The following is a 26374-nucleotide window of genomic DNA, read 5'->3' on the forward strand; positions in this document are numbered from 1 at the left end:
GTTCCCCAGATTCGAGAGAATAGGGGGTACCCTTCTTTTCCATCTTACCGGAAGAACCTAGAAGCATTTGCTTCCAATTCGGGAGGGTTAGATTCAGGGGAGCAGCCACTGGGTCTGTGATAGGGTCCGGGATCTGAGTTCGCGAACCACTCGAGGTTGTTGGACTGACCACAGGGCTAGACGATTTTGCCTGACTGGAACCTTCCACGGAAAGGTCCTTTAAGGCGGCGGAATCAGGAGGCGCATTCGTTTTTGTCGGAAGCGGAACATGGGGGAGTCGAAATCTGCGGTTGGGGAGCTACCGAGCTCTCAGCTCGACGAAAGGGAGGAGCTGATGAACCAGAGGACGAGGGCTTGCGGGGGAATTTCTTTTTCTTAGTCATTTAGGGTTTCGAGGGTTGCCGCCGCCGAAATCGGCAAGGGCGGGGAGAAGGGAAAAGGGGGTTTCTCTTTTTTTTCCTAAAGCTAAACTTTTGTTGAATGATGATATTTTTCTTCTTGTACAAACACGTTATATGTGTTCTTGTTTTTGTCGCGCGAAACTTACTGGGAAGAAATGTTGTCAGAGTTGACTGGCATTATTATAACTTGGTTCTCGAATTGGCTTTTTTTTTCTTTCTATAAACATGTGTTACCATAATATTACATTTTCCGAATGTAAATATACACCAAAATAAAAATATATGGGCTCCACTTTGTCGACGTACACCAAACCATCGTGTGTATATCAGTGTGATAATTTATAGTATATAGTTCTCCAAAAACTTAGAGCCAATCACATTTATAAACGCCTAAATAAGTATGGTTTCATTGCATATATAAAATCCTAGGGACACGGTTTTTACAAGTAAATGGTGTATACATGTAGTTTAATATTCTCGCGCGCTAAAGAATTCATCAAATAAGAGTGTTCTGGAAACGGTGTAATGATACAAGTCAAACACGATTATTATTTAGTCATTGACGATGGGAAAAAAAGATAAATTTCCTATAATATTGGTCATGTGATTATATTAATTTCGGTACTATCTATATTTGCTAAGAAGTTTCATCAGTCACATATATTTTTTAGACCTCTATAGGCTATGAAATATAAAAATAAAAAGCATACGAACCAAAAGACTTAGGATTCGATAAAAGTCTATTTGAGAAATTAATGTAACGCACGAGAAGTTGAAATGAGTTGACTAGTCTTTCTTTAAATTCATTATCGCGTGACTGCATATGTGTAGAGTAGTGGTAGTAGTAGTAGTAGTAGATACGGTTGCATTCATAAAAGTGGATCTCTTCATAAACTAACATGATATAAACAAAACATCTTGAACTTTCTTTCATAACTTTGTAAACTATATCATACGAATCAGTTTTATTTTCACGATGAGATCATATTTTCTTTCACCAACTACGACAGTTTTTTCTTTTTTTTTTTCTTTGTGTGGTTAAATATATGACTAATATATAATTAGTTAGAAGACGTCCCTATTTGTAAAAATTGTGAGCCCTTCCTTCTTGTCTAACCAAACGGGAGTGTCTATCACGCTCTCTCCGGATATAAAGTCAAAGATATGACATCCCACAAGTTTCCTTTTGTTTGTGCAATTCCCAAATTGTACATAAAAAGGCTTCGAGAATAAGAACATCCCAACACAAAAACACAAGGGTAAAAATCGTCATTAATATTCGATTTTTATAATTTAAGGTTCTTTGTTTCTCCACCTCCCAAGCTCCAACTGAAAACGACTGCAAAGCAACCTGCGGTCTCTCTACCTTCTACCTGCCTTGTTACGCTATTATATTTTTTCTTTATTGATTACTATTTTCCTTGATTTTATAAAAACTATATTATTTCTTATGGACCGACTTGCGAATATTTTAAGTCTTTAATAAACCCAATTTAGATACTTTTTTTTTCCCTTCATATTGTAGTAGAATCAATTCTCTCCCTCTCTCATTTTCTCTCCATCTCCTCCTCCTTCTCCTTCATATTTCTCCGTCTTCTGCTAATTAAGGAAACAAAAATGGTGGATCCTGATAGAAGAGTGTGTTGCATGTGTGGTGATGTGGGTTTCTTCGACAAGCTCTTTCATTGCAGCAAGTGCCTTAATCGCTTTCAACACTCGTATGTTTTTTACATATATTAGTGTTTATATATATCTATCTATACCATATGTACTTATGTGTGTACTATACTCATCATCATCATCATGCATATTAACAGCATAGAGTAGATTTAGATCGCAGTGGACGGTGAGATCGCGTGCCACGTGCTCTATATCTATTTAGCAGATGATCATCATCATACATCAAATCAAAAGCTAGCATGCATATATGATATTTATGTATGTATGTATGTATATACATATAGGATGTGTATATATTTCATACGAGAACTTTCTCAACAACTACCATACTTATCTCTACATGGACTATCACCATCATCAATTCATGATCGTGATCATAATCTCTTTGATATATACCAGGTACTGTAGTAGCTATTACAGAGAGCAAGCTGATCCAATCAAGATCTGTGATTGGTGTCAGTGTGAAGCAAAGAGTCGAAGCGGAGCGAAACACGGTGTTAATGGTGGATCGTCTAAGAGATCGTACCGGTCGGAATACTCTTCAGGCCACCAAATCAAACAGCAAGAGACTAACCAAACCACTAGTAGTAGTGTTCCTCCAGCAGCCGACAAGGGTAAAACCGGCGTGCCTTCTCCTAGACCGGCCACTCGCAGGTACAAGCTTCTCAAGGATGTTATGTGTTAGTCTTGTGTTCTTGAAATAACAAAAAAAAAAGAGCGTTTAAGATATGGAGAGTTAATTAGGATCTGGGATAATAAGACACATGTATGTAAGATATATATATATATATATCTAGGGTTATGGTAGCTAGATGTTGTTATGGTTTGAGAAGCAATGTAATTTACCTGCGGAGTTATGTCTTAGATATGCTGCTAGCTAGCGAGTGAGTGTTTGAAATAAATTAAGTAATGTTTTTATAACAACATAAATCTTCTGTTTGGTTGAATGATTATTTTGTGCTTTAGTAAATTGAAATCGCTGCTCATCAGACCAAGAGAAAAAGAGAAAAAAATTGTTATCCCTCGGCATATGATGACACAAGCAAAAGACACAAACAAGCTAGTCATAACACTCGTTTAGTTTTGACATTGTTTTCTTATACTGAAAATGCTTTGTTTGTTTTTATGAGTTGATTAGTGTTAATCTATGTGTTAAATCTAAAATATACTATGAAAGGATTTCTGATAAACCAACTATTGAGCGACACAATTGTCATATTAGTTTGAGTTTTTATTTCACATGGAAAAACATGTTCCGAAGATTGATGTTTTTGGTAGAGAGGAGTCACGAACAGTTAAGTAGTTGAAAAAGACTATTTGATGACCACTACACAATTTATACAGAAACATATAGTGAATATGATTATGAGAAATCAGCGTGGTGAGATTGCGTGAGAACGGTGAGATAAACTCGAGTTAGAGATCCAAAAAAGAATCTTAATCACGGCCTCATCCACACATATCTAGCTGTTCATGGTCTCACAGTGGAGATTTTATGAATAGAAGTCACCGGCAAAGCAGTGTCACGCAGCACATTGATCACACATATATGTATTGCTGAGATTCTTCAGGAGAAATGAATGCATTTTTAAGTCCTTTGTCTTGTTTCCTCTTTTGGACCAAAGAGAGATAAATAAACTAATTGATATAACCAAAACTAAAAAAAAGCTGCCACCTTTCTTTCTCTGCCACTCAAATTCATTCGTCCTTTCTCCATTTTTTTTAACTTCCTTTTAGCCACTAAAAACTATTTACGCTTAAACAAGTGATTAATTTTTTACACCCGATTAATTTGTAGAGAATATTAATTTAGGGAGGTTTTACTGTAATTAAAAATTTCATCTTTCCATATATAAGTGAATAAATGTTATGTGTGGGTCATATTCTAGATTTTAACCCGCAATGAATGGATACACTGTTTGTGCGAAGAGCTCTACAACATACTCTACAAGAGATAATAGTCACGCGCTCCTATTCTTCAAAGGACTTTATGAGCCTTCCCGTAGAATCTGTTAATGAACGACGACTGCAACAAAGATGATTCACATATTCAGAGCTTTACCTTAACAGAACAATATTAAATTAACTGACGAAGACGGATTTTTGTTTTTCATTTCTTGTTCTTACCTTCTGGAATGTAGGGACGTCTGGTGAAGGCTGAGGGTAGAATTTGTAGAACCTCATGCTTTGAAAGGCTCGCTGTGTATCTACGTCCAATTCTTTCGCTTTCTTTCGAGCATCTTTTGCCTTCAAGTATAATACCACCACATTGGCACATTTAGCAAACCGTTTCATTTGAATGTAACTCACAGTTAAAAATTTGTTACCTCTCGGTTAGCTTTCTTGGCCGCTCGAACCTGCTCTTTCACAAATTCCTGAGAAAAAATAAAGAAAAATAGTGATTTAGAGATGCAGATACTTAAGTGTCAAGAACTGACAACCCTGTTACAGCTCAAACTTACTTTGAATTCATCCTTTTGTTCCGCGCATAATTTTTCATTTTCAATCTGATCATCGACAAATTCCTGAAATAGATGCACAACAAGCCATCTCCAGATTTAGAATACAGTGAATGCAATTTTGAACACAAAAGGAAATATGGCAGAGCCAAGATGACAACTCTCTCAAACCAAATGAAGAAGAAGTATTTGTGGTATGGTAACAGAAAAGCCAATCACACACCTCAAGTTCATCAAGCTCCCAGTCAAATTCACATGGCAGCTGGAACAAACAGAAAGATTGAAACTTGATTATCAAGAAAGTACTCAAAAACAATGTGCCCCTACCAAAACACAACATTCATTGCTTGCCATAAAACTTACCGGCGGTTCAGTGGGGAAAATCATGTAGACTACGGTACTCTCTTCAAGTTCATTTTCCTCAATTGGTTGATAGAAATCTGCAAAGTGAAAATTTACATATAATCCAACGCCAACCATCAGCTGTAAATGGCTCTTTCACTCATGCAACTTTTGACTAGTATTGGTAGTAGAGTAATAAAACTCACAGGGAATGCAATACTCGAACATCCTAGCACGTTCTTCCTTCAACTGTCTGAGAGCAGATCTGCAGATGATTTACAAAGCTAAGTTGAGCACACTAGAACTGGTAGATTCAAACACATCAGATTTGCAATGGCAAAGACACATCCATAAACCCTACAGAGAAAGTCATTACGTAGAACAATGCAACCCAACACGTCACACTATGAAGCAGTGTAGATACGTGATGCCTTGTTCCATGTTCTGGTTTCAATATTATTATTATATGTAATGTAAACTAAAATCCAATTGAACATCGTTTTTGAATATTATATGTTTCATACCTCCTTTGTTTACAGCCCAAGATAAAAATTTGAAAGTACATCCTGTCAACTTGTCTATCTCTGCAAAAAATTTAGCAACTGTTGGTAAAACATCCAAAGTAAGAAAAACATGTGACGTAAAATATGTGTCTCTTCTCAATGATTAAGCCATCCGAAGAAATGTGTCACATGTGCATGTGTTACCTTTTCTCAATAGGAATGTAAGGAATCCAGTCCATTTTCATCTGCTTCATTGGAAAGATTTCCTCCATTGCACTTTGAATAGATACTGTTGCTATCTTATCAGAAGGTGGAAGGACAGATTCAATCTGCAAATATAGAATATTAGAAAGAGAGATGAAATAATATATATATGATCATGTGCGATTGATGGAGATTTAAACAATAACTTAACAGCAATCACTGTTGGGATATCTCTAATCTTCTTTGTATCTTTGTAGGAGACTAATTGAGCTGCAAGTATAGAAAGAGACGATTAAAACGTGAAAGAAAGAGGAAGAGAGCATATATACTTGGAGACGAAAGAGACTTGAAAAAAACAAGGGGAAACAAAAAGAAAAGCAAGAGAAACAGCTTACGTTCGGCAGAAGCAAAAACAAAGAATTTCTTCCCAAGGAGCAATCCTTCCTCTAATGTTTGCTGGCACAAGAGAAGAAACATAAATACAAGAATCTCATAGACTCAGACAAAAAAAAAATTAAAAAAAATGGGAGAATGTAACCAAAACAACTTACTTCAAGATTTTTGAAATCCCAGTTGAATTGGTGAAAGTGCATCAAATTTGTCCCACTACAATCAAACCATGAGCAAAGCAAGAAAATAAAATAAAATAATATATAATGGAGACAGTAAGTCTGATGCTGACACGCCAAATAAACAAATATACCTCAATTCCCACGGAAATGCAACCTTCCACAAATCTTCCTGAAAACACACAAACAAGCGCACATGTAAATCTGCCACTCACACGGCATCAATAAGTATATAAAACAAGGCATATACTTTGACGTCAAAATATATGAAAATAAGTTACACCACACTCAAAGAATCCTTTGGAACAAATGGCACAAGAAGTAGAATGGGCATATAATTTTTTTTTTCCAATAGAGATAAACCCCGCAGACCGTTCTGACAACACCAAAATAATTTCGAAATCTTAAGCAGCTCTTAACATACATATCTAGTGTAGGTTAAGATATAGGAGAGAAGCAAACAAATGAACAGATAGATTCCTTCTTCCTCTAAAATACAGGTTTAAAACGTAAGTCACAGCGTATTTTGCGTTATGATCATATAAAAGCTTAGATAAACCTAAAACCCTCAAATTGCTTTGCATGGAATCCAAGTGATGAATCATACATAAGCACCATACATGACTATATCTTATAGTAAGGTTAGCAAAACAATACCAGATTACGTTTCTCCTCCACGTACTGAGGCTCTTCCTTTGTTTCTGTCGCTCTCGATTTCTTATTTCTTGGAGCCGGTTTCTTCTCAGTTTCATTATTCGTCGTCAACTTTCGCTTATTTAGAGGCTGTACACAGAAATAAAAACCATCAACGGATCTGTGTGACAGAGAAACCCTTAGATGTCAATATAATCATGACGAAGAAGAAGAAAGAAGAGAATTTCACCATGATTAGGGGTTTTGCGAGAGAAGCGGCGATGGGGATGACTGGAGAAGAAAGATGGGATTTTGTTTTAAAAAAAAAAACACTGTATGATGTAAGTAAGGGTCATCTACAATGGAGATATGTTAACAAATTTCTTAGTGATTTAAAGGTAAAAATTAAATGAAAATAGGGAATAAGCTAAGAAATAAATCTTAGCTAAGATATTTCTTAGAACAAGTGTCAAATGTGTCTAAATACATGTACTAATTTCTATCTTATAAATACATGTACTAATTTCTTGTTCTACCATGTTAGTCATTAAATTTTTATGACTTACTGATATCATTATTATTATTATTTTGGTAAAAGTTATCAGTATTAATTTATGGTACTGATCGGACCATATGTTTACATGGAATTTTTAAAAATTATTATTTTATTATTTTATTAAATTACGTCATTTTTTTACACCGGCCAACTTGAAACCAAAAATATTTATTAATTTATAAAAAATATTCCCTCCGTCTCATAATATATGATGTTTAGAGAAATATTTTTGTTTCATAATATAAGATGTTTACAACTTTTTATATAACTTTTAGATTAATTTTATATTTTCTATTATACAGTAACTATTTTTTAATATACGTGTTTTAACTAAAACATCCTATATTTTGAAACGAAAAGAGTATTAGTTTACAGAGGTTTTACTGTAATTAAAATTTTCATCATTCCATATAAAAGTGAATAACCTTCAAATAAAATAATAGTTTAAGTAATTAACCAAAGGAGAGAGAGAGCGGGAAAGATAGGAGATGGAAAGGAGAGATTATATTGCTTATGGGAGACGATGTGTTTAGTTTTAGGAATAAAACTCTGTTTTAATAGGGCTTTGTTGTGGGAGAACGTTTAGGAGAGGAGGGGAAATGTCGATTTCTTTCTCCTTGAGATTTTTAGATTTTTCGTCTACCCTTATCTTACTACATATTTTCTCAGCCAACTTAGCATATGATACATTATTAGTGATCTCTTCATAAGAAAAGAATCTTTTCTTGAAATCCATGGTATATTTTCTCTGATATTTGAATAGTATCAATTATAATGAAAGCATATGACTGGAGTATTTTCATTGTCAACTGAAAAAGAAAGAGAAAAAAAACGGTTTCTAATTTTACATTTTTTCGTAGCAGTCTATAAACATAGGTGTACTCATTTGTCTTAGTTGCACTAAATTTTTGTATTAGTAATTTTCTACATAATTGTATCTAATGTCCTAGTTGTCTCATATGTGCAATTCCCAAATTTTTTTATAAATGTTGCATCTATTTTTTTGGGTTAATGAGAGAAGAGAAAGAATGTTTATTATATTGGTTATTATTATTATTTTTTTAAGATTTAAATTTATAATATAATATAAGAAGGATAGATTGGAGTTTTAATAATATTGAAAAGGAAAAGGGTAATGAGAACAAAAGGGGCGGAGAGATTAAAATCCGGGATAAACTCGCCACGACCCCGAATCGATCCGCCATGTCTGATTTTGCCAAATAAGAGTAGAGAGAGAGAGAGTTCTTCACTTCTTCTTCTTTGTTTACAACGAAGACGAAAGAAGACTGATGCATAACGCAAAGGGACTCTTGGGACGAATCGTTCGAGATAAGCAATGGAGATTTGGGTATCGGAGAAGCTTCTGTTCGCTTAAAGTCATTCCCGAGGACCTTGATAACCAGGTTCGGAGGTGTTTATCATTTGTACCATTCTCACTCTCTCTCTTTCTCTTTTTTAGGAAAATTCAAATGATTGTTTTTTGATTTTAGGTTCTCGTTGAAGGAAGTGGTTGTTCCCGTACTGCGATTCTTAACAGACCACCTGCGCTAAATGCCCTCACCACTCACATGGTACTCTCTATTTTGCTCTGATGGGTTTGATTTGTGTAAGTGTGTGACGTTGATTTGTGTAATTTTTGTGTGAATAGGGTTATAGGTTGCAGAAACTTTATAAGAATTGGGAAGAAGATCCAAATATTGGATTTGTGATGATGAAGGTAATTTTTTTTGTTGCTTCTTCTTCTTATTGTGTGTATCTAAATTATTGTGTTTGAGAGGTGAAAAAAAGCTCCTAAGTTGTATTTTGACTTGAACTGTTTTGAAGGGGAGTGGAAGGGCATTTTGTGCTGGTGGCGATATTGTGTCTCTCTACAAGTTAATGAAGAGAGGTACAAGAAGTTTCACTATATACGTTGTGATGTTTGATTCCTCCTGGGAAGCTATATAGAATTGAAATTGCGAGTTTTTGTTTGTTCATGAAGATTAGGTTGTTTTTTGTGGTACTTTTGTTATCTGTATTGGGGTTGGAAAGACAGTTTTTTTACTGATTAGAGAAGGTTCTGCAGTATCTTATTTACTCTCACTGCTCATTGCTTCACTTATTTATCCTTAAATCTCTATGTAGGTAGCCCGGATGCTATTAGGGAGTTTTTCTGGTGTTTGTATAGTTTTATATACTTGCTAGGCACTTATTTAAAGCCACATGTAAGTGATCTTTACTTTTTTTGTTAATCATTCTGCAACCAATAGGTAATAACTATGAGTAGAATGACACCATTAGTTGCCCTGCATACAGGTGGCAATTCTTAACGGTGTTACCATGGGAGGTGGAACTGGAGTTTCGATACCTGGGACATTTCGTGTAGCTACTGATAGATCTGTATGTAAATTTCCGTCTATGTAGTATATGCTATTTCTCCCCAACTTTCATCATCTATTTCCTCTTTTCAATTAGTCGGGTCAGCTGGATTCTAGTTTAGTTCCGTTGTCCAACTTCTTGGAGAAATGCAGTAACTAGGCTCATGGATATTGCAGATTTTTGCTACCCCTGAAACAATCATTGGTTTTCATCCTGATGCTGGCGCTTCTTTTAATCTCTCCCACTTACCTGGTCGCTTAGGTATGCTTGTCTTATGTTTTGAACTGCTTAAATTGTCTCTAGGTCAATGTTATTAAATTCTGGAAAGCATTTTTTATTAGAGAATTACCAAAGAAATCACTGATCCAGCAGGAAAGTTAAAACTAACAAATTCTGCCTATAACTACCAACTCAGCCTAACTTGCTTCAAAGTTTTCCTGTTTCATAGTAGTATACATTAGCTCCCTAAGATGGATGATTTAATAGAGTGTATGCAGGGGAGTATCTAGGTTTGACTGGGTTAAAGCTCAGTGGGGCAGAAATGTTGGCTTGTGGCCTTGCCACACATTATATTAGAAGTGAGGTAATTTAGATTACATAATTTGAGATTTTTCTGTTTTCATTGAACTTATCTTACATGCTAGATAATAAGGCTTTCTTCTCCTACAACAGGAGGTTCCTGTAATGGAAGAACAGCTCAAGAAGCTGCTCACAGATGATCCGTCTGTTGTTGAGTCATGCTTAGAAAAATGTTCAGAAGTTGCTCATCCAGAAAAGACTGGTGTTCTTGGCAGGTTTGTTTTCGTGAAACTTGGAGATACACAACTCCTTCCTTGTATATTCTCCTCATACTACCTCCCAAGTCCTAAGCTTGCGTTGTTTCTGATTTTTCTTAGGATTGATTTACTTGAAAAATGCTTCGGCCATGACACAGTAGAAGAAATTATTGATTATTTGGTAAGTCCCTACAACCAATGATTCTGCAAGACTGTGACCATATCTCGAGTCACTAGAAGTAACGGTGTTTTGGATCGCCAGGAAGTCGAGGCTAGTAGAGGAAAAGACACATGGTGCATTACAACTCTTCGTAGACTTAAAGAAACATCACCGTTATCTTTGAAGGTGGCATTGAGATCTGTAAGTTCACAATCAAATTTGCTTGTAAAACCCATCTTCAAATTTCCTTTTCTCGACTTATATAGCTTCTTTAAACGAATCGAATAGATCCGGGAAGGAAGATTTCAAACACTTGACCAATGCTTAATCCGAGAGTATAGAATGTCGCTACAAGGAACAATCGGGCCAATGTCTGCCAATTTTTGCGAGGTATGTGAATTTCCGGTATAGAAAAGCTTGACATTGCAAACTGAGAAGGAGAGTCGTCACTAATGAGTAATGGTTTCAATGGTGTGACAAGGGAGTACGAGCTCGATTGATAGACAAGGACGAAGCACCGAAGGTATGGATGGTTATGTTACATTTACATCATATTCGAGTAACGCATCACTGTGTATATATTAAGTAGGCCATTAAATTGAATTAATGATAAGAACTGGTGGGTGTGCAGTGGGGTCCACCGAGCTTGGAGAAAGTATCAGAGGACATGGTGGATGACTACTTCTCTGCCTTGACTGCGACGGAACCTGATCTTGACCTTCCTGTCAAACTCAGAGAAAGCATTTAGATTCAAAATTGACTTACATTATCACTCTCCCCTTGGTTAACGAAAAGACCTTAGTACGTTGGGAGACTGATTTCATTCATCCAGAAGCAGAATGTGTTGCAGGATTTTTGTATTTAACAAAATATTACTTAAATTTTTTAATAAAGTAATTATTAATAAAATGAATTTGCTAGTATCGTTTTCGATAAAATCGTAGTGGGTGATGGATGAACAAGTCTCGTTAAAGATGAAGTGATCGGTGCTTGGAATTTTAATATATAAGTTTAGGATAGCTACATGAGCCACTTTGAATGAGCCAAGAATGCACTAATCAATTCAATTGTGTTAGAGTTAGACCTAATTCAATTTGCATGTAGACTTGAAAACAAATACTAGAGTTTTTTTTAACTTGTCAGTTTTTTAGAAAGAAACAGAGCTTTTAGTTCTGTACTCTTCTCGGAACCCTAAGTTAACTAAGGTGGTCATGTCTCTCTCTCTCCTCCGACTCCGCATCCGCTCCGCCCTCTATTTCTCCTCTCGGATCTACCAGCAACACCGCCAAGTCTCCTCTCTCCCCCATCCCACTCCTATCTCAGCCGCCGACGTCCCTTTCCCTCTCCCGAGAGATCCGTCGTCACCACCCCTGGTGGCGCCTCCGAAATTGGAATGCTGCACCACCCAGCTAAACACCAGAGTAAAGCTAATGATCAAGATGTTAAACCTCGACTACGCGGCGGAGCTCTCGCGTTACGCCGTCTTCACAAAAAGCCGCCAAAACGTCACCGTCGAGATCTGCGAGGCCATAATCAATGCAATGTGCAAAGCCAAGCGTTACAACGACGCATTACATCACTTCCATTACTTCTTCAACGACTACAACCTCAAACCAAACATCTCTTGCTGCAACCACATCATCGGTGCACTTTGTGATCAACATCGTCTCGACGACGCATTTGCACTGTACGGTCACATCTTGGAAAACGCTTCTTTCCTCCGTCCAAACGAAGAGACACACCAGCTCTTAGCGAAAGGTTTGATTGATGCGGACAAGCTTCAAAGCGCTTTGCATTTCGTCAGGAGATTGATGAATAAAGAAGACGACGTCGGTTCCTCTGTGCTTAACCATCTGATTCGTGGCCACTTGAAAGACGGGGACTTCACGTCTGCCAAGAGAATCTTCGATGTACTGAAGCTGAAACGTGTCTCCTCGACGGATGCTCAAGTTTTCGACTTGGTTTATTCTTTCCTTGGTGGAGACTACAATGAGATTGCTATCGTGAAGGCCACGTTCATGGAGTTTTGGTTTGAGAAAGGAGATGATAAGGAAGCTATGGAGTGTTACATGACTCTTGCGCCCAAAGATTTCAGAATGAATGCAAAAACCGGTAATACCCTTCTGCAACTTTTCCTTAAGTACGGCAAGAGAACCGAAGCTTGGACATTGTTCAACCAAATGCTGGAGAGACGCAATGAGCAGCCATCAGGGTTCGATTCAGAGACTTGTAATATAATGGTGAACGAGTGTTTCAAGCTAGGAGAGATTAGTGAAGCAATCAAGACCTTTGACAAGGTTAAGACCGTTGAGGATGATGAGTCACAACTATGTTACGCAAACATACTCGCAAGATTATGTGAGCAGGGCATGTTGCCAGAAGCAGAGACTTACTTTGCGGAGATGTCCTCTAAGCAATACCTTGTCCCTAACATTCCTTCCTATAGAAAAATGATCGATGCTTACTGTAAGGTTGCAAGATTCGACGATGCCTTCCGAGTGTTGGACCGAGCAGTGGAAGCAAAACTAAAGTGCGTTGCCACTTTTCTTGCCTCTGATTTTGCTGGTACGGTATGCTTATAAGGCTTTGATACACTATAGTTTTTTTTTTTTTTTTTTGGTGAATTGATACACTATAGTTGGTGGGGTGTGTTTATTTGGTATTTGTCCCATTCTGCTAGCCAATCTTATAGAAATAAAATGTAACAATTATTTAGTTCTACAATTTGGATTAATGAAAAAATTATTAAAGTACAACTCTGTTTCCCAACGTAGTAGATACATAAATATATCTTAGATAAAGAAACCATGCCCAGTAGATAATGAGAAGTCCACGCGTCTTGAAACGTGATTCAGAGAAATATCGGCAATCTTGTTAACAAATCGGTGAGCATCATCGAATCTTCCTGCTTTAACAAACCCATCTACCATCACTCGATGTATCCCGAAATAACGATACATCGGAAAGCGAACGGAGGAGAACATTTCATTGAACATCTCATCTGCCTCAGACATCATCCCCTCTCTCACAAATCTCGTGACTAGGGTCGTGTAACACTCATCATTCCCATCCCAAGCTTCCTTCGTCCGGGCAATCTCCACGGCTTTGCTAATCTCTCCCGTTTCGAAACACTCTCGGATCATTATACAACGAGTCTCTTGATCCGTCCACTTGCCTACTTCTTTTCTTTCTATGTCGCTATTACCACACAGCTTGTCGAAGAGCGACCAAGCTTCCGTCTTCTTACCGTACTTGAGCAACACTTTCAAGACTGTGTTAACAGTGTCCGCACGGTTGTCCCAAGTTTTGGGTATCCTATTATCTACCGTGCCTTGCTTCAAACAGTATTTGGATATTGTAGAACGGTACCATTGCATGGCTTCCTCGTCTTTCCCTTGCTTAAAAAAATGCTCCATGTATGCCACTTGCGACATCTCGATATACTCAGCCCCATAATACGAATAAGTCTCATGAACCTGCTTCAGATCTTTGAAGAGTTTATTTGCCTTGTCGATGTTCCCATGAGCCAAAAACCCTCGAATAAAGACAGGGTACGTAGTCCCGCCGAAGAAGAGACTGTAAGCTTCGTCGATTCTTCCAGCATCAATCAACGCGTTCATCAAAGTATCGGAACCTGGACAATAACAACGGTTAAATCGAAAAGCCTCGTCAAGACGACCTTGGTTGATAAGAGCATAGACGACGTAACCGAAGCAAGGGACGTCTGGCTCTACATTGTTAACGTTGAAAAAGTAATGGAACAGCTCGTATGCCTCCTCAAACCGTTTCTCTCTGCACATTGAGCCGATGATAAGACGGTAAGTCTCGGTTTTGGTTCTAGTGTCGCTAGGGCTTTTGGGAACGGCCAAAACAGCGAGACGCGCGTACTCAGCGGCTGCGTCGAGGTTAGACAGATCGATCAAGATCTTAACTTTGGCGAAAACATGGGAGGCGGTGTAATCGAACTTGGATATGATATCTGTTGGTAGTTTCAAGGGAGGTGAGGAAGGGTCTCTCGGAACGGGGAAGGGGAAGGTGGCGGACGAGGTAGGAGTAGTATGGTTCTGGAGGGGGAGAGATGAGACTTGGCGGCGGAGCTGGTAGATCGGAGAGGAGAGAGAGAGGGCGGAGCGGAGGCGGAGGAGAGACATGACCTTAGTAGCCCTAGGGTCACGCGAAGAGTACGGAACTAAACTGAACTGAAACTAACAAAGTTTAAACACTTGAGTTAGGGTTTTGTACCATTTACCTTGTAGGCCAATAAAGACTTTCACATGTTAAAATGATTAATTCATCTAGAAGTAAAGAAGAAACAAGTGTAGTAGATCTTATGAATCTGCACCGTATCCGTTTCACTATAAAGCCTTACAAAGACGGAACAAAATTTAACAACACTCTGCTCACGTTCACTTTTCAGATACATTTTGACCATAGAATTCGTCTCCAGTCTCAAGGGGAAGAAGAAAGTAAACGAGTGATCGAGACAGTGCAATAACTCAGCAAGGCTTACACCCAAAATTTGGATTCTATTTTTAAAAAAACTAGTGTCTTTCTAATTGTTTTTGTTTTTCCTCTTCTTTTTAGGTTTGACAGCATCTTTGAGTGTCATCTCTCCATCGTTTTGTTTTGTAGCTTCAACTGTATCTTTCTTCCCTATATCTCCGGTTACTTCTTCAACTGACATCTCAGCATCCTTCTCCGCATTTCCAGAGCCATTCGTTGTATTCTTGCTCGATGACTTAGTAACGGAATCCCCTGGTTTAAGCAAAACAAAACAGTATCAGTTCCTCATTACTCTTAAGAGATATAACTACAAGGTTCGGAGTGAGAAGCAAGATAAACAAACTTTACCTTTTGAAGCAAGAGAAGCTTTTAGTGAATCAACATCCATAGCTTCTGAGTAAGGGTCCCTGACAATTGTTTCACAACTAAAGATGTGAGATGCAAAAAAATGACAAGGAACTATTGAGGTTCCTTCACAAAGCAGAGAGAATGAATCATTAAAGATTTTACCACTTTGAGGGACCGCCTTTAAAATTGGTAGGCGAGGCAGCAACTTCTTCTACCTTAGTACTTCTTAGTTCCTCTGACGAAAGCTTTAGTCTTTCGACATGTTCCCGAGATATCTCTGCAGCTTTTTCCTGATCTGAGGACTTCCTATGTTCCTCCTTCACAACTACAGTAGGTCCAGAAACTACAGACTTAGCCAAAGTGGGATGTCGCTTCACCTTCTGTAAACTTCTCTCACGGTTATATGCTTCAACCTACACAAAGAAAACAGAGCACAACAAAATCTGAGTAGTTGAATCTTTTGGATCCAAAAGAAAAACGCTTCAGATTTGAAAACCTTACTTCTTCTCTAATTATCTTTGTTGTTGCAGCAGCTCTTGAAGAAGCAAGACGCATGCAATGAAGGATTACACTATGGCTCACACCTTCTTCTCCCGGTTTCTGGATTGCACATATATCGCCATTGGCATTAACTGTCACAGTCATTCTCCCACACATTACTGCTTCTTCAACATAAGTTGGGTCCATCACCTGCATAAGAACACATCACACTTAATGTTTCAGAAAGAAAAAAGTAAACTAAATTATCACTGAAAAATACAACTGTCTTTACCACAATGTTGCCTTTATTAAAAAATCCAAACGTGAAAGCTATTGGGAGATGATGTATTATCAACGGAAGTGGTTCCCTTTCCTGCAAAAGAAAGTAAAGATAGAGCAAACAGTTAAAGTTGGGAATTACCTTTTCTACTTAACAAGTTTCTCTAAACCGAAAACATATGACTAACCTCTGGTGGGTGTATGATCACTTCTTGACCATTCTCTCCTCCTACCGTACAGTCTGGTCTCCTAAACGTCATGAGAGCTGCTAAAGCAGCAATATTGGCAGCATCAACCAAGTTCCTATACAAGAGTGAGTTATAAAAACATGCATAAAGGTCATTTTAAAACTAGAACCTTCACTAATAAAACCTACCCTCCGTTGTCCAAAATGTGAAGATCAATACGAACAGACCAGACCATTTTTCCAGCTAGAACGCAGAGTGACTCTGTATCAACTGCACGGCTTTCTCTGCAACCAAAACAGTGGACCACCAGTTAAACATTACTCCAACAAGAACTGTTTTTTGCAGCATCAATTACAGATTATCATCACAAACAAGCTCTACCTTAAACCTCGGTCGATAATACGTCCAAGCTCCACAGCAGATTCACCAGGACGGCCAGGCTCAAACGACGGATCAGCCATTGGAGAAAACTCAGTGAAGATAGATAGGGAGCCTTCGTTGGGTCTGTCTTTGTAAGGTTGTACCAACTGAGCAGTCACAAAACCCATTACATGAGTCTGACCAAGTTGAACTTCCGAGCTACCATATTCTCTGTTAATTCACACAAGATTATATAAGCTAACGTGCTAGTATCATCTACATTCAAAGTTATCAAAAAAAGCCAGCAAAGATTGAAGCTTTAGAGCTAAAGAAAGCAAACAAAGCCTACTAAGAGCAGAAACGGTATCAATATGTGAGGACACTTACTTTCCAAACTTAATAGTAAGCTTGCGGTAATCATAAAGGCCACGACCATCGACTCTGAGCTCAGATTGTAAAGCAGTTTCCACGAATTTACTCTCGTTCACAGTCAACCTCCACATATTAGCCAATCTCCCCTCCATTTATCTGTTATGATTATTACCAACTAAAAATCAAAACTTTGGGCAAACCCGTTTGCAAAAAACAACTTATGGAAACAGCAAATTAAACACTCCAAGCAATGAACATCTTCTCTAAGAGTTTAGAATCAGCAAGGGAAATTAAACCAGAGCTTACCTACTGAAGGAAAGAGATGAGAAGCAATTCTTCTTTCGATGTATTCTCCTTAAATAAATTCACCTAAGGCTAACGAAGAAGGAGGGAGCTCTAGAGCTTTTAGGGAGCCGCGGCAAAAAATCGCACAAAAAGCTTATTTAACTATCTATCGGCCTTTACAACAACAGTACACGTAACACGTCGGCGGCGACTCAGAGAGAGCTTTGGTGATGGAAGAAACAGGTAAAACCACTTCTGAGAAATTTGGGAGGGGTGAGAAATAGGTTAAACGACAACGTTTAAAGTCAAAATGAAAACGACGTCGTTCGTCATAAGCAGTTTATGGGATATAAAAGCCCAACGGGCTTGATTTTCATCCCTTACGTCGTACATCACAAATAATCAGTTTTTTTTCTTTTTCTTTCCGTCGTCATAATCAGTTTTTATTATTATTTCTATATTCATATTTTGAAGCTTTCAGTTTTTTTTTTTTTTTGATATAAGCTTTCTGAGTTATTAATATTCATATTCATATTGCGAGTGACACGGAGGAGATCAATTCTTTCTCTCTTTCTCTAGAATATTTAAGCGGATTTTTTGGCAAACAACACTCGTGCTGAACTGCTTAATGTTATTTTTGTAAATAATGTTTTTTTATATTGGCTTCCTTTAAACTGATCTAGCTAGTTAAAGCTGTCGACAAAAAAATATACATACATATAATTTCCAAAAATGAATATTATTATCTCATCAAGTTGTTGTTTCAGCTCTTGTTGCTCAACGATTAAATCTATTGTGGATCGGATAAGAATATTCAACAAGCCAGTACATCTTTCATATTCTTTAATTCCCACAGAATCCTCTAGCTAGAATCCTCAATAAACTGAAAATCATGTACACTACTAGATTTTATATTTTATCCTACGCCATCCGGCATACTCAAATTCAAATAGTATAACATTGTTCTTTTCTTTGCTTTATATATGTCAAGGTCCTCAAGGATCATGAAGAATATGTGATATGGTTGCAGACTTGCATTATTATCATCTTAATTGGTTTGCTATTATTACTGCTGAGATATGAACAAGACACGTGATGGGATGATGAATCTAGAACTTGATTGAACCATGGACTAGAGCAGGAGACAAATTATATATGTATACTATTCTAAGTATAACTCTCTTAACTCATTAATAATTAGCTTATTGTTAATGAAGGGGCTGGGGTTCTTTCATTATTTCCTATTGATTTCAGTTTGTGGTTTTCGCTACTTCCGTAGGCAATTTTAGCTTTTGACATGCTCTCCTTTTTTTTTCTTTCTTTTGCATTTCTTTTGATTGAGATGTGAGAAACTATATATATATATTAATTAAGCAAACACTATGAGTTCTTCATTATTTTTCTTCTGCTGTTGCTTTCATTTTCCTTCTTTCTGATTTGCTTGTTTTTCTTTTCTTTTTTGCCCACTTTATTCCAAAGAGAAAGATCGAGTGTTTAAATAACTATGTGTTTTTTATTTTAATCATTCATTCGATATTTTATTAATTTATTCATGTGTTTTATAATGATACTTGGACTATAGTTTCTGTGCATTATGCAAGATGCCAAAAGACGAGTTCAGCTCCTCGTAATTGGCAAATTTTCCATTTGTAAGTTTGTAGTGATGTCCAAACTCCAAATCCAAAGTGATTCGCATATACAGCTAGATATTGTAATATATCCACAATTATCAGAATCTTTCCCACAAAAATGATAATTACAAAAGATTCCGTTAATGTGGCGATAAGTATATTACTCACGGCTGAGAAGAGAAACCCAAACCCATGGATATATATATCTATTAATTACTTAAATAATAGTCAAATAGATTCATGTCAACACTAAACCAATGGAAAAATAGATATTTATATGCATGTTTTCCTAATTGTCTTTTAATTTCTCCTATAAAAAAAAATTGTCTTTTAATTTCAATGGAGGCTCTCTCGCACACACATTTAATTCAAACCCTAACATCATGGGAATATAGACGACAATCGCTCGGCATCGGCATATTATACATGTACGTAGACTAATGTGATAGTGAGCTCACACTAACATCCACTATCTATATATATGTTTTTTTAATCAGTGACCTCAACAACTCATAAGTCTACTTAGCAAAAAAAAAAAAAAAAAAAAACTCATAAGTCTACCAAAAGAGTATACATATGCCTATAATTTCTTTGTCTTAAGAATTTCACCAAGTAATTTCCTGTTCCGGACTCAAATTCCGTTTTCGAACGTAACAAAGGTTATATAATAATATTCCATGAAACTTCGAAATTCGAATGACATCTTGTTTATGTATATTTAGATATATCACCGATTTTTGTTGTTGTTGTTGCTAATATTGTTTCGTTTGATTTCTTTTTGTGTGTGTTAATAATCCTAATGGTCTTGATTAAGTATTTTAAACAAGATAAAACTAAAGATTGGTGTCTTTTTATAGATAAGTTTATTAATGGGCAATTTTGTTAGAATTTTACTATTATAATCGAAATATTGTATTGTTATTATTATAGTACTATGCTTAATGGATCCAATGAATGTGTTTGGGAATCCGTAACAGTCGTGTTATGCCTCACACAGTGGGCAAAGTAAGATGTTGGGGAAAAGCATTCCCATTGTTATAGCATATATCCTTTCACCTTTTACGCAAATTAAAGAAATGGACAATGAAAAAAAAAGTGAAAGGTTATTAACTTATTATAACTTTAACAGGAGAAAAAAAAAAGCAATGATGAACATGTGAGTCATGTTATATTCCCACCCCATTTATAAAAATAATTAATAAAGCGATATTTCATCAAAAGCTTGTCTCCTTCACTTTCAAATTCGCAATCATCGTCTCATCAACGACGCACACACTAAATATGGCATATATGGTGCCTGCGCTAATCTCATTGATTACTTTAAATAGGTTGTGTATATATAATCAGATTATAAACAGTTTGCAAGAGAATCCTAATTAGGAGAACCGGTCGGATTGGGATCAATGTCATCTGATCGATTTATATATTGTAGTAATCTTTGGGTAGTATATGATTATCTTAACAATATCCTTTTGATTAACATAGCATCACTTTGTCAAAGGATATTCGTTTTATCTGGTATCCGGCCGCATAAATACATAATTAATATATAACCAAATTTTTACTAGATAGTCACTGACTCACTATACTACTACAAATTAAATTTGTCAAGTCAGATTAGAAAACAGTGATTGCTAGTCATTAGTCAAAGATATATTGAAAAGATACTAAAATTGCAACTTTTTGATATTAATCAAACTTATTGCATAGGTACTAATTAACGATGTAGACAGCAAAATAGAGAGATTAGTTAGGTTTGCAGATACTGATATATCATACATGTGTAGTGTGCCGTAAGTGGATGCTTTGTCTCTTTAAGTCAAAATCCGTCGACGATCTTTTAACATTCGTCTAGGGGCCAACGAGAATACAGAAAAAGCTTAAAGTTCGAGAGAGTGTCACTTTCAACAACAAACGTTGCCTATTTTTCCGTGTACGTTTATATTACGTTTTTGCCACTGCCACTTATTAGCCACTTTCCACTTATTATTAGTCACTAGCATTAATTCGATTTCCAAACATAGTAAATATTGAAAACGAACTCAATTTTTTCAGAGTGATAATAACATACTCAAATGCAGAAACCATAAAAGAAAAACAAAAAGATTAGTTGAATACCACCACATTGGAACTATATATATATATATATAATTTCTTTATCAAGAAAACTATTGATATGTTAGTAAGCAAGTTGGATGGTGGTTTAGTCATTTTGCCATATGAACGGCTCTTCTTCAAACCGGAGACCCACATCATCTCCGTAAAGCTGCCATGTAAAAGTGCCGTTGCATAAACAAAACGCATCGTTTCGGTCCATCAGGCCGTCCGTGAAAAGGTCCGGCAAATCAAACACGGTCTCTTCGTTGCTTTCTTTGTCCGTACTAGAAGTCTCTGACGTGTCCGAAGAAAACACGAAACTACTCGAAGTTGAAGACTGATCAGCTGTCGTAGTAGTAATAGTAGACAACAACTCAGAATGGCTTAGCTCATCAGCTTCCGGCTCGGGTAATTTCTCATCATCGATAGCCGGTTCTTGCCACGTGGTTGTTTCGGCGGCTTTGGTAGCTGCAGCTTGTATATCTTTGGGAGAGCAACTAACCGGACGAGGAAGCAAACCGGATAATTCAGGGAAATTGAGATAACCGGAGTTGCCTTTGATAGCTAAAGACGCGACGTCATGAGCTCGAGCTGCCATCTCAGCCGTTGGATAGGTGCCGAGCCATATTCTCGATTTCTTCCTCGGCTCTCTTATCTCCGACACCCATTTTCCCCAACTCCTCATCCTCACTCCTCTATACGAAGTCGGATTCTTGTTATCATCGCTGACGTTGCTCTTCCGCCTTTTTCCTCCGGCGTCATTGTCTTGCACCAACGATCTTTTGGAGGAAGTCGTCGAAGATTCCGACGAAGACGTTACAGCTGAGGATGACGAGATCGTTATAACGGAACCATTGTTGTCGTGATGATGAGTCGTAGCACTACTCTCTAGGTTGATTTGTTTTTCCATTAAAGAATGAAAGAGAGAGATAGAGAAGGGAGAGAGTTAATTAAAGGAATATGTTGCAGTCTGAAGAAGTGGGCTGCTTATTAATATTCTTCCAAGTTATTTTTACTTTGTTTCATATTATAAAGAAAAAGGAAACATTAGTGAGTAATATATATATAGAAAGATAGAAAAAAGACAATTATTTCGTTACACAGTGGGTCCGTATGTTAATCGAGTAATCTCTTACCCTCCATGTGAAATTAAATGAAAACAACGTGTCACTATATTTTATTGAAGAAAAGAAAAAAAGAAAAAAAAAAGTGAGAAAAGAAACTAAAATCGAATAACAAATTTAGATGGCGTTCGTTGAATTGGAAAGTTATTTGACTATTTCGTGTTATATATGGACGGACACTCATGCATGGATGTCACCTTCATTAGTCATAACTCATAAACCCATCAACTCCGTCAGTGGATTGCGTAGCGTCATAGTTGTCAATAACGTACCTCCTCTCTCTCTATAGCTGATGACGACAAAATAAGTAAGACTTTGATTTCGTACCAAGCAAATAAAAAAGACTTCGTGCATCAAAGTTTGGGTTGTGTTGTGTCGTCCAACTCTGCTTTACAGTAAATAGACATATGTCCTAACTCCAAAATCCTAAATTTAACTTGGACGTTGGAATACACAATGAGTACTAGTACTAGTTAATTGGTAATTATTTTTAACCACGATAATCACGTTATTCAGCGGTTCCTTTACACCTTGTTCAAATTATTAGTCATATTGACTGTACAAAAGTCATATTTTCAGCGGGTTCTTTTGGATCTATATATTAGCTATAGTTCTATTCTATACCCTATGTAAATTTTAACTGAGTGAGAACAATATTACAAGACTGAATATTTGAGATTATAAGTTTCTTTTTTTATCAAGACGCATGGGTCTCTGTATATTAAATATAGTATAACGGTAAACCTTTGCAAATCTGTATTAACATATATTATTTATTAGACAATTCCATTCGGCGCCATTATAACTAAAATGCACTTTAAGATCTGATTAATGATGTTGAATTATTAAAATCAACATCAGCTTTTTCCTACAAAACCATTGAACAGTGTATACTCCATTATCAATGTTATTTTATTTTCTATTTTGGTTTTGCAGTGTACTTCATTATGAACATATGCACACGCATTTAACTTGTTTTTTTTTTTTGTTGTTGTTGTTGACGAATCTGGTATACTGTCATTTTTGTCAACTATATATACAATAATTTGTAGTTTCACAAGACACAATGATGATTCATTCGAAGGAAAAATAAAATTGTGATCGACATCAACAAAAATAGCGATTGTCGTCATTCATTCATTAACAAGAAGAAAAGAAAAGTGTGGTTCACAGTTATATATTGCAACTAGATTCTTTTACTATCCAACACCGAAAAATCAAAAAAAACTGTTGTAAAATTAATTTACTCGATCGTTTGAGAAAGTACACTACAACAAATCAACAAGTATGAATTGTGAATTAACAAGATCAGTAGTAAGTAGATCGTTATAAAGCATCAGTATACGAGACTGAAGACATACTGATATCATGCATGAGCTGGATATGAAAATTGTGTCATATATATTTGCCAATTTCTGTGAGGAACAAAACAAAAAGGGTTGGGTTAGAACGTTAGGGATTGAATGTAGGTACGTAGGATGTAATGTAAAGAACTACTTAATTACTAAAAGTCTTAAACCAAAACAAGTAATAATGTGCATTGAATATATATTTAGTATAAAAATTCCGTTAAACATTGTAAAACAATCATAATCAGGATGGTTGAATGTAGCATTTTTCAGGGCCATACCAAATCCTTCCTTGGCCCGACATAAAGTTGTAATTTTTATATTAAGGTAGTGAGTCGTGACTCCATTACCCAAATACGGTGTCTCTATCTTTTTTTAGTAATAATTTCCTAATTAAATCCCGGCAATTATTAGTAGTATACAATTTGTTATTTATTGTTTACTATACAAACAATTTCTTGTCATGGAATTATAAAAATTAATTTCTTTTAACTTTGGAAAATACATTAATTAATGTTCTTAAAAAAAAAAATTCATAATGTTTGATGTTTTTTTCCTTTTCTGTTGATATAACAAATATGGGCCGTAAGCCTAAACCGGAACCCATTAAACCTGCAACGAAATAAGAAATTTCGCAATCAGACTTTTTTGATTTTGCCCATTTTCAACAAGATCGGAGGAAGCGACGGCGAAAATGGAGGAACGAAACGACGACGGAGCTGGTGCCGGCGAGAGAAGTTTGTTAGATGGATCGGATCATTGGTGGTGGGCAATGGGAAGTGGAGCTCAAATCATGTGGGGAGTGAGATTGATTCGGAGAGGTTACGCCGGCGACATTCGATTAATGCCTCTCAAAGCCTTTGGAGTCGCATCGCTTTTCGTCGGCTCGTTAGCCACCAGCTCCGTCGCAGTAGTCCGCGCCACAGGGATCCACACGGTTAGTTAAATATATCATTGATCTCTCTTGTGTGTGTGTGTGTGAGAGAGAGAGAGAGAGAGAGGTTTGAATACAATTTGATGAATGGGTGAAATTGTGGTATTTAGGTTCAAGATGCGATTGATCTTGGAGCTAGCATTAGAACTAATTTGGGGGTTACTCCTCAAATCCCGGATAAGCAAATCACCGGTACGCCGATTTTGTTTCTTATAGGGTTTAATTAATTCACTAATTGGACCAAAGATTGTTGTAAGGTTTTTGTGGGAATTTTGTTGTGTTGTAGAGAGAGACGGATGATTTTATTGTCATGAACTGATCGAGCGATCTTGAAGCTCTGTTCTGTCGGATTCACTAGCAGACGATCATGGAATAGGTCTTTTGGTATGATGTTTATATAGATAGACGAAATTTAGTTCGTCTTTGTCTGAATCTTGGACAAGGGTTTTGAGTTCATAAAATATCTTGGATGACACTAATGTTGTTATATGTTGTGTGCTGTCCTAGTTTCCTTTCTTAAGATCAAAGTTTTTAAACGGGAAACCTTGGCCTTTTCTTTCAATAAATCATAGCTCAAAATTGACAAAATTTATATAATTTATATATACATGTGTTTTGGCTAACGATCGATCCTGCAAAGGTCTTATGATATGGCTAAAGAGTAGCTACTGGTGGATAGTGGATACAATCAACTATCAGAATCAAAATCTACAACCCTTAAAACTGGAAGTTTCAAGAAAGACATAAAGAGAAGAAAGACAACTAAAGTTCGAAATATCCCTCTTAGTGACAGTCTGACAGATGAGATGATACTCTGATTAGTTAAAATCTTTTTCATTTAAATTAATACTCTCACACAGCTTGCCAATAAAAATCTTCTTTGCAAATTTTTAATTTTGTCTATCTCTCTATGTTCAAATAAATGTCAGATTTGAAAAGTCAATAATATCCTAGTAAATTTTTTTTTGGCATCAACAAGTCAATATCCTAATTATTATCGATTTTGTCGGAACTTTGTATGTCCGCCCAACTGTCATGTAGTAGTAATTGGTTTCTTTTCAGCAACCCTGCTAACACAGTCCAGTGTTTTCCACGTTCCATATTGACTGCAAAATATCGTATTCGTATGCATTGCACCTAATAATAGTTTGAAGATTTTTGGAAAGATCCTATCCGTAAGAAGGAAATCATGAAATTATGTTTTGACGTAGATTGTATATTCTTTTTTAAAGACCACATTTAGTTATGATGTTAAATAAACTTAACCGAATGTAATTCCTGATTAGTAGAATGTGTTTACAAGTGGTGTATTATTATAGGGTTAGTTGTGTGTGGTTGTATATGTTTTCTTTTAATGGATATTTTCTGTTTGAATTTCAAATTTTGACACCTATATGGCTAATATAATATGAGTTGTCTGTTGGATTATATAGGCCATGACAAAAAGATATATAGAATCTACACACTAACACACACAAAAAAAAGATTTGGAGACTGATCCAGTGATCCTTGAAAAGCTATTATTATAGTCTTCAGCAAAAGAGCTATTGTATACAATATTAGAAATAACTTTGGGACTAAATTATACACTTCGCAATAAATTGTCATTCAAGACTGTTTTGGTCAATAATACTCCTTTTCTTTCACAAAAACTGTCATTCTGACACATTTCACACAAATTAAGAAAAGTTTGAATTATACATGTTTGCCCCTATTTAATTAGTGATTAATGGTTTAAATTCAATGAAAAGAGCTTTGAGTTAGGGGTAAAAAAGAAAATATA

The 26374-nt window shown here is 36.4% G+C and overlaps 7 protein-coding genes and 1 pseudogene across 10 annotated transcripts; 4 read left to right on the forward strand and 4 right to left on the reverse strand.

The window, feature by feature from the left end:
• Positions 1-1886: 1886 nt before the first annotated feature.
• On the forward strand, positions 1887-3051 carry LOC104699848 (uncharacterized). Its single transcript, XM_010415245.3, has 2 exons — positions 1887-2119; positions 2481-3051. Exons 1-2 carry the CDS (start codon positions 2019-2021, stop codon positions 2764-2766), a joined length of 387 nt encoding a protein of 128 aa, XP_010413547.1. The 5' UTR covers positions 1887-2018; the 3' UTR covers positions 2767-3051.
• An 856-nt stretch (positions 3052-3907) lies between these two features.
• LOC104704182 (protein HEAT INTOLERANT 4-like) lies at positions 3908-7158 on the reverse strand. The gene is made up of 15 exons (XM_087460202.1): positions 7042-7158; positions 6816-6941; positions 6293-6330; positions 6141-6195; positions 5985-6045; positions 5801-5859; positions 5590-5714; positions 5407-5466; positions 5089-5147; positions 4904-4980; positions 4764-4802; positions 4544-4606; positions 4409-4456; positions 4209-4328; positions 3908-4107 (listed from the first exon to the last, which is right to left on the reverse strand). Exons 1-15 carry the CDS (start codon positions 7042-7044, stop codon positions 4060-4062), a joined length of 981 nt encoding a protein of 326 aa, XP_087316328.1. The 5' UTR covers positions 7045-7158; the 3' UTR covers positions 3908-4059.
• Positions 7159-8329: 1171 nt separating this feature from the next.
• LOC104699849 (3-hydroxyisobutyryl-CoA hydrolase-like protein 1, mitochondrial) lies at positions 8330-11550 on the forward strand. Of its 2 annotated transcripts, none has more exons than XM_010415246.2 (14): positions 8330-8750; positions 8838-8918; positions 8996-9064; positions 9172-9235; positions 9472-9551; positions 9643-9726; positions 9882-9966; positions 10203-10288; positions 10378-10499; positions 10602-10662; positions 10744-10842; positions 10930-11031; positions 11123-11164; positions 11273-11550. In XM_010415246.2, exons 1-14 carry the CDS (start codon positions 8637-8639, stop codon positions 11387-11389), a joined length of 1206 nt encoding a protein of 401 aa, XP_010413548.2. In that variant the 5' UTR covers positions 8330-8636; the 3' UTR covers positions 11390-11550. The 2 variants fall into 2 exon arrangements, with proteins under 2 accessions (XP_010413548.2, XP_010413549.2); XM_010415247.2 differs by having other exon boundaries at positions 8450-8750; positions 10215-10288.
• LOC104699850 (exosome complex component RRP45B) lies at positions 11158-17768 on the reverse strand. 2 transcript variants are annotated; one of them, XM_010415249.3, is made up of 10 exons: positions 17478-17768; positions 17187-17327; positions 16821-17030; positions 16628-16723; positions 16440-16554; positions 16265-16345; positions 15994-16182; positions 15655-15905; positions 15493-15551; positions 14944-15396 (listed from the first exon to the last, which is right to left on the reverse strand). In XM_010415249.3, the coding sequence occupies exons 2-10, from the start codon at positions 17321-17323 to the stop codon at positions 15194-15196; spliced, it is 1341 nt and encodes a 446-aa protein (XP_010413551.2). In that variant the 5' UTR covers positions 17324-17327; positions 17478-17768; the 3' UTR covers positions 14944-15193. The 2 variants fall into 2 exon arrangements, with proteins under 2 accessions (XP_087314264.1, XP_010413551.2); XM_087458138.1 differs by lacking the exons at positions 14944-15396; positions 15493-15551 and adding an exon at positions 11158-11363 and having other exon boundaries at positions 15622-15905; positions 17478-17757.
• Positions 11853-13223, forward strand: LOC104704183 (pentatricopeptide repeat-containing protein At3g60980, mitochondrial-like). Its single transcript, XM_087457567.1, has one exon. It carries the CDS (start codon positions 11853-11855, stop codon positions 13221-13223), a length of 1371 nt encoding a protein of 456 aa, XP_087313693.1.
• LOC104704184 (pentatricopeptide repeat-containing protein At3g60980, mitochondrial-like) lies at positions 13434-14792 on the reverse strand. The gene has a single exon (XM_010420312.2). It carries the CDS (start codon positions 14790-14792, stop codon positions 13434-13436), a length of 1359 nt encoding a protein of 452 aa, XP_010418614.2.
• Positions 17769-21115: 3347 nt separating the features above from the next.
• Positions 21116-22209, reverse strand: LOC104699851 (ethylene-responsive transcription factor ERF035 pseudogene; annotated as a pseudogene). The gene has a single exon (XR_015561080.1). The product of XR_015561080.1 is annotated as an ethylene-responsive transcription factor ERF035 pseudogene (transcript).
• Positions 22210-24197: 1988 nt separating this feature from the next.
• On the forward strand, positions 24198-25179 carry LOC104699852 (uncharacterized). Its single transcript, XM_010415251.3, has 3 exons — positions 24198-24594; positions 24702-24783; positions 24878-25179. Exons 1-3 carry the CDS (start codon positions 24352-24354, stop codon positions 24889-24891), a joined length of 339 nt encoding a protein of 112 aa, XP_010413553.2. The 5' UTR covers positions 24198-24351; the 3' UTR covers positions 24892-25179.
• Positions 25180-26374: the final 1195 nt, after the last annotated feature.

This window comes from Camelina sativa, chromosome 7 (genome assembly GCF_030686135.1).
Source record: "Camelina sativa cultivar CO46 ecotype springtype chromosome 7, ASM3068613v1".
In the NCBI taxonomy this organism is placed as follows: Eukaryota; Viridiplantae; Streptophyta; class Magnoliopsida; order Brassicales; family Brassicaceae; genus Camelina; species Camelina sativa.

What these genes read in the sequence shown, in the direction of transcription:
- LOC104699848 (XM_010415245.3), top strand. Translation starts at nt 2,019, where the DNA reads ATGGTGGATCCTGATAGAAGAGTGTGTTGCATGTGTGGTGATGTGGGT. An exon ending in CTTAATCGCTTTCAACACTC is followed by an intron (nt 2,120 to 2,480) that starts GTATGTTTTTTA and finishes GATATATACCAG; the next exon opens with GTACTGTAGTAGCTATTACA.
- LOC104704182 (XM_087460202.1), bottom strand. An exon ending in GCATTTCCGTGGGAATTGAG is followed by an intron (nt 6,196 to 6,292) that starts GTATATTTGTTT and finishes GTTTGATTGTAG; the next exon opens with TGGGACAAATTTGATGCACT. An exon ending in GGGAGCTTGATGAACTTGAG is followed by an intron (nt 4,607 to 4,763) that starts GTGTGTGATTGG and finishes CATCTATTTCAG; the next exon opens with GAATTTGTCGATGATCAGAT.
- LOC104699849 (XM_010415246.2), top strand. Translation starts at nt 8,637, where the DNA reads ATGCATAACGCAAAGGGACTCTTGGGACGAATCGTTCGAGATAAGCAA. An exon ending in GCACTTATTTAAAGCCACAT is followed by an intron (nt 9,552 to 9,642) that starts GTAAGTGATCTT and finishes CCCTGCATACAG; the next exon opens with GTGGCAATTCTTAACGGTGT. An exon ending in GTGTAGCTACTGATAGATCT is followed by an intron (nt 9,727 to 9,881) that starts GTATGTAAATTT and finishes TGGATATTGCAG; the next exon opens with ATTTTTGCTACCCCTGAAAC.
- LOC104704183 (XM_087457567.1), top strand. Translation starts at nt 11,853, where the DNA reads ATGTCTCTCTCTCTCCTCCGACTCCGCATCCGCTCCGCCCTCTATTTC.
- LOC104704184 (XM_010420312.2), bottom strand. Translation starts at nt 14,792, where the DNA reads ATGTCTCTCCTCCGCCTCCGCTCCGCCCTCTCTCTCTCCTCTCCGATC.
- LOC104699850 (XM_010415249.3), bottom strand. Translation starts at nt 17,323, where the DNA reads ATGGAGGGGAGATTGGCTAATATGTGGAGGTTGACTGTGAACGAGAGT. An exon ending in ATTATCGACCGAGGTTTAAG is followed by an intron (nt 16,724 to 16,820) that starts GTAGAGCTTGTT and finishes TTTTGGTTGCAG; the next exon opens with AGAAAGCCGTGCAGTTGATA. An exon ending in AAAGGCGGTCCCTCAAAGTG is followed by an intron (nt 15,552 to 15,654) that starts GTAAAATCTTTA and finishes AACAATTGTCAG; the next exon opens with GGACCCTTACTCAGAAGCTA.
- LOC104699852 (XM_010415251.3), top strand. Translation starts at nt 24,352, where the DNA reads ATGGAGGAACGAAACGACGACGGAGCTGGTGCCGGCGAGAGAAGTTTG. An exon ending in GCGCCACAGGGATCCACACG is followed by an intron (nt 24,595 to 24,701) that starts GTTAGTTAAATA and finishes TGTGGTATTTAG; the next exon opens with GTTCAAGATGCGATTGATCT.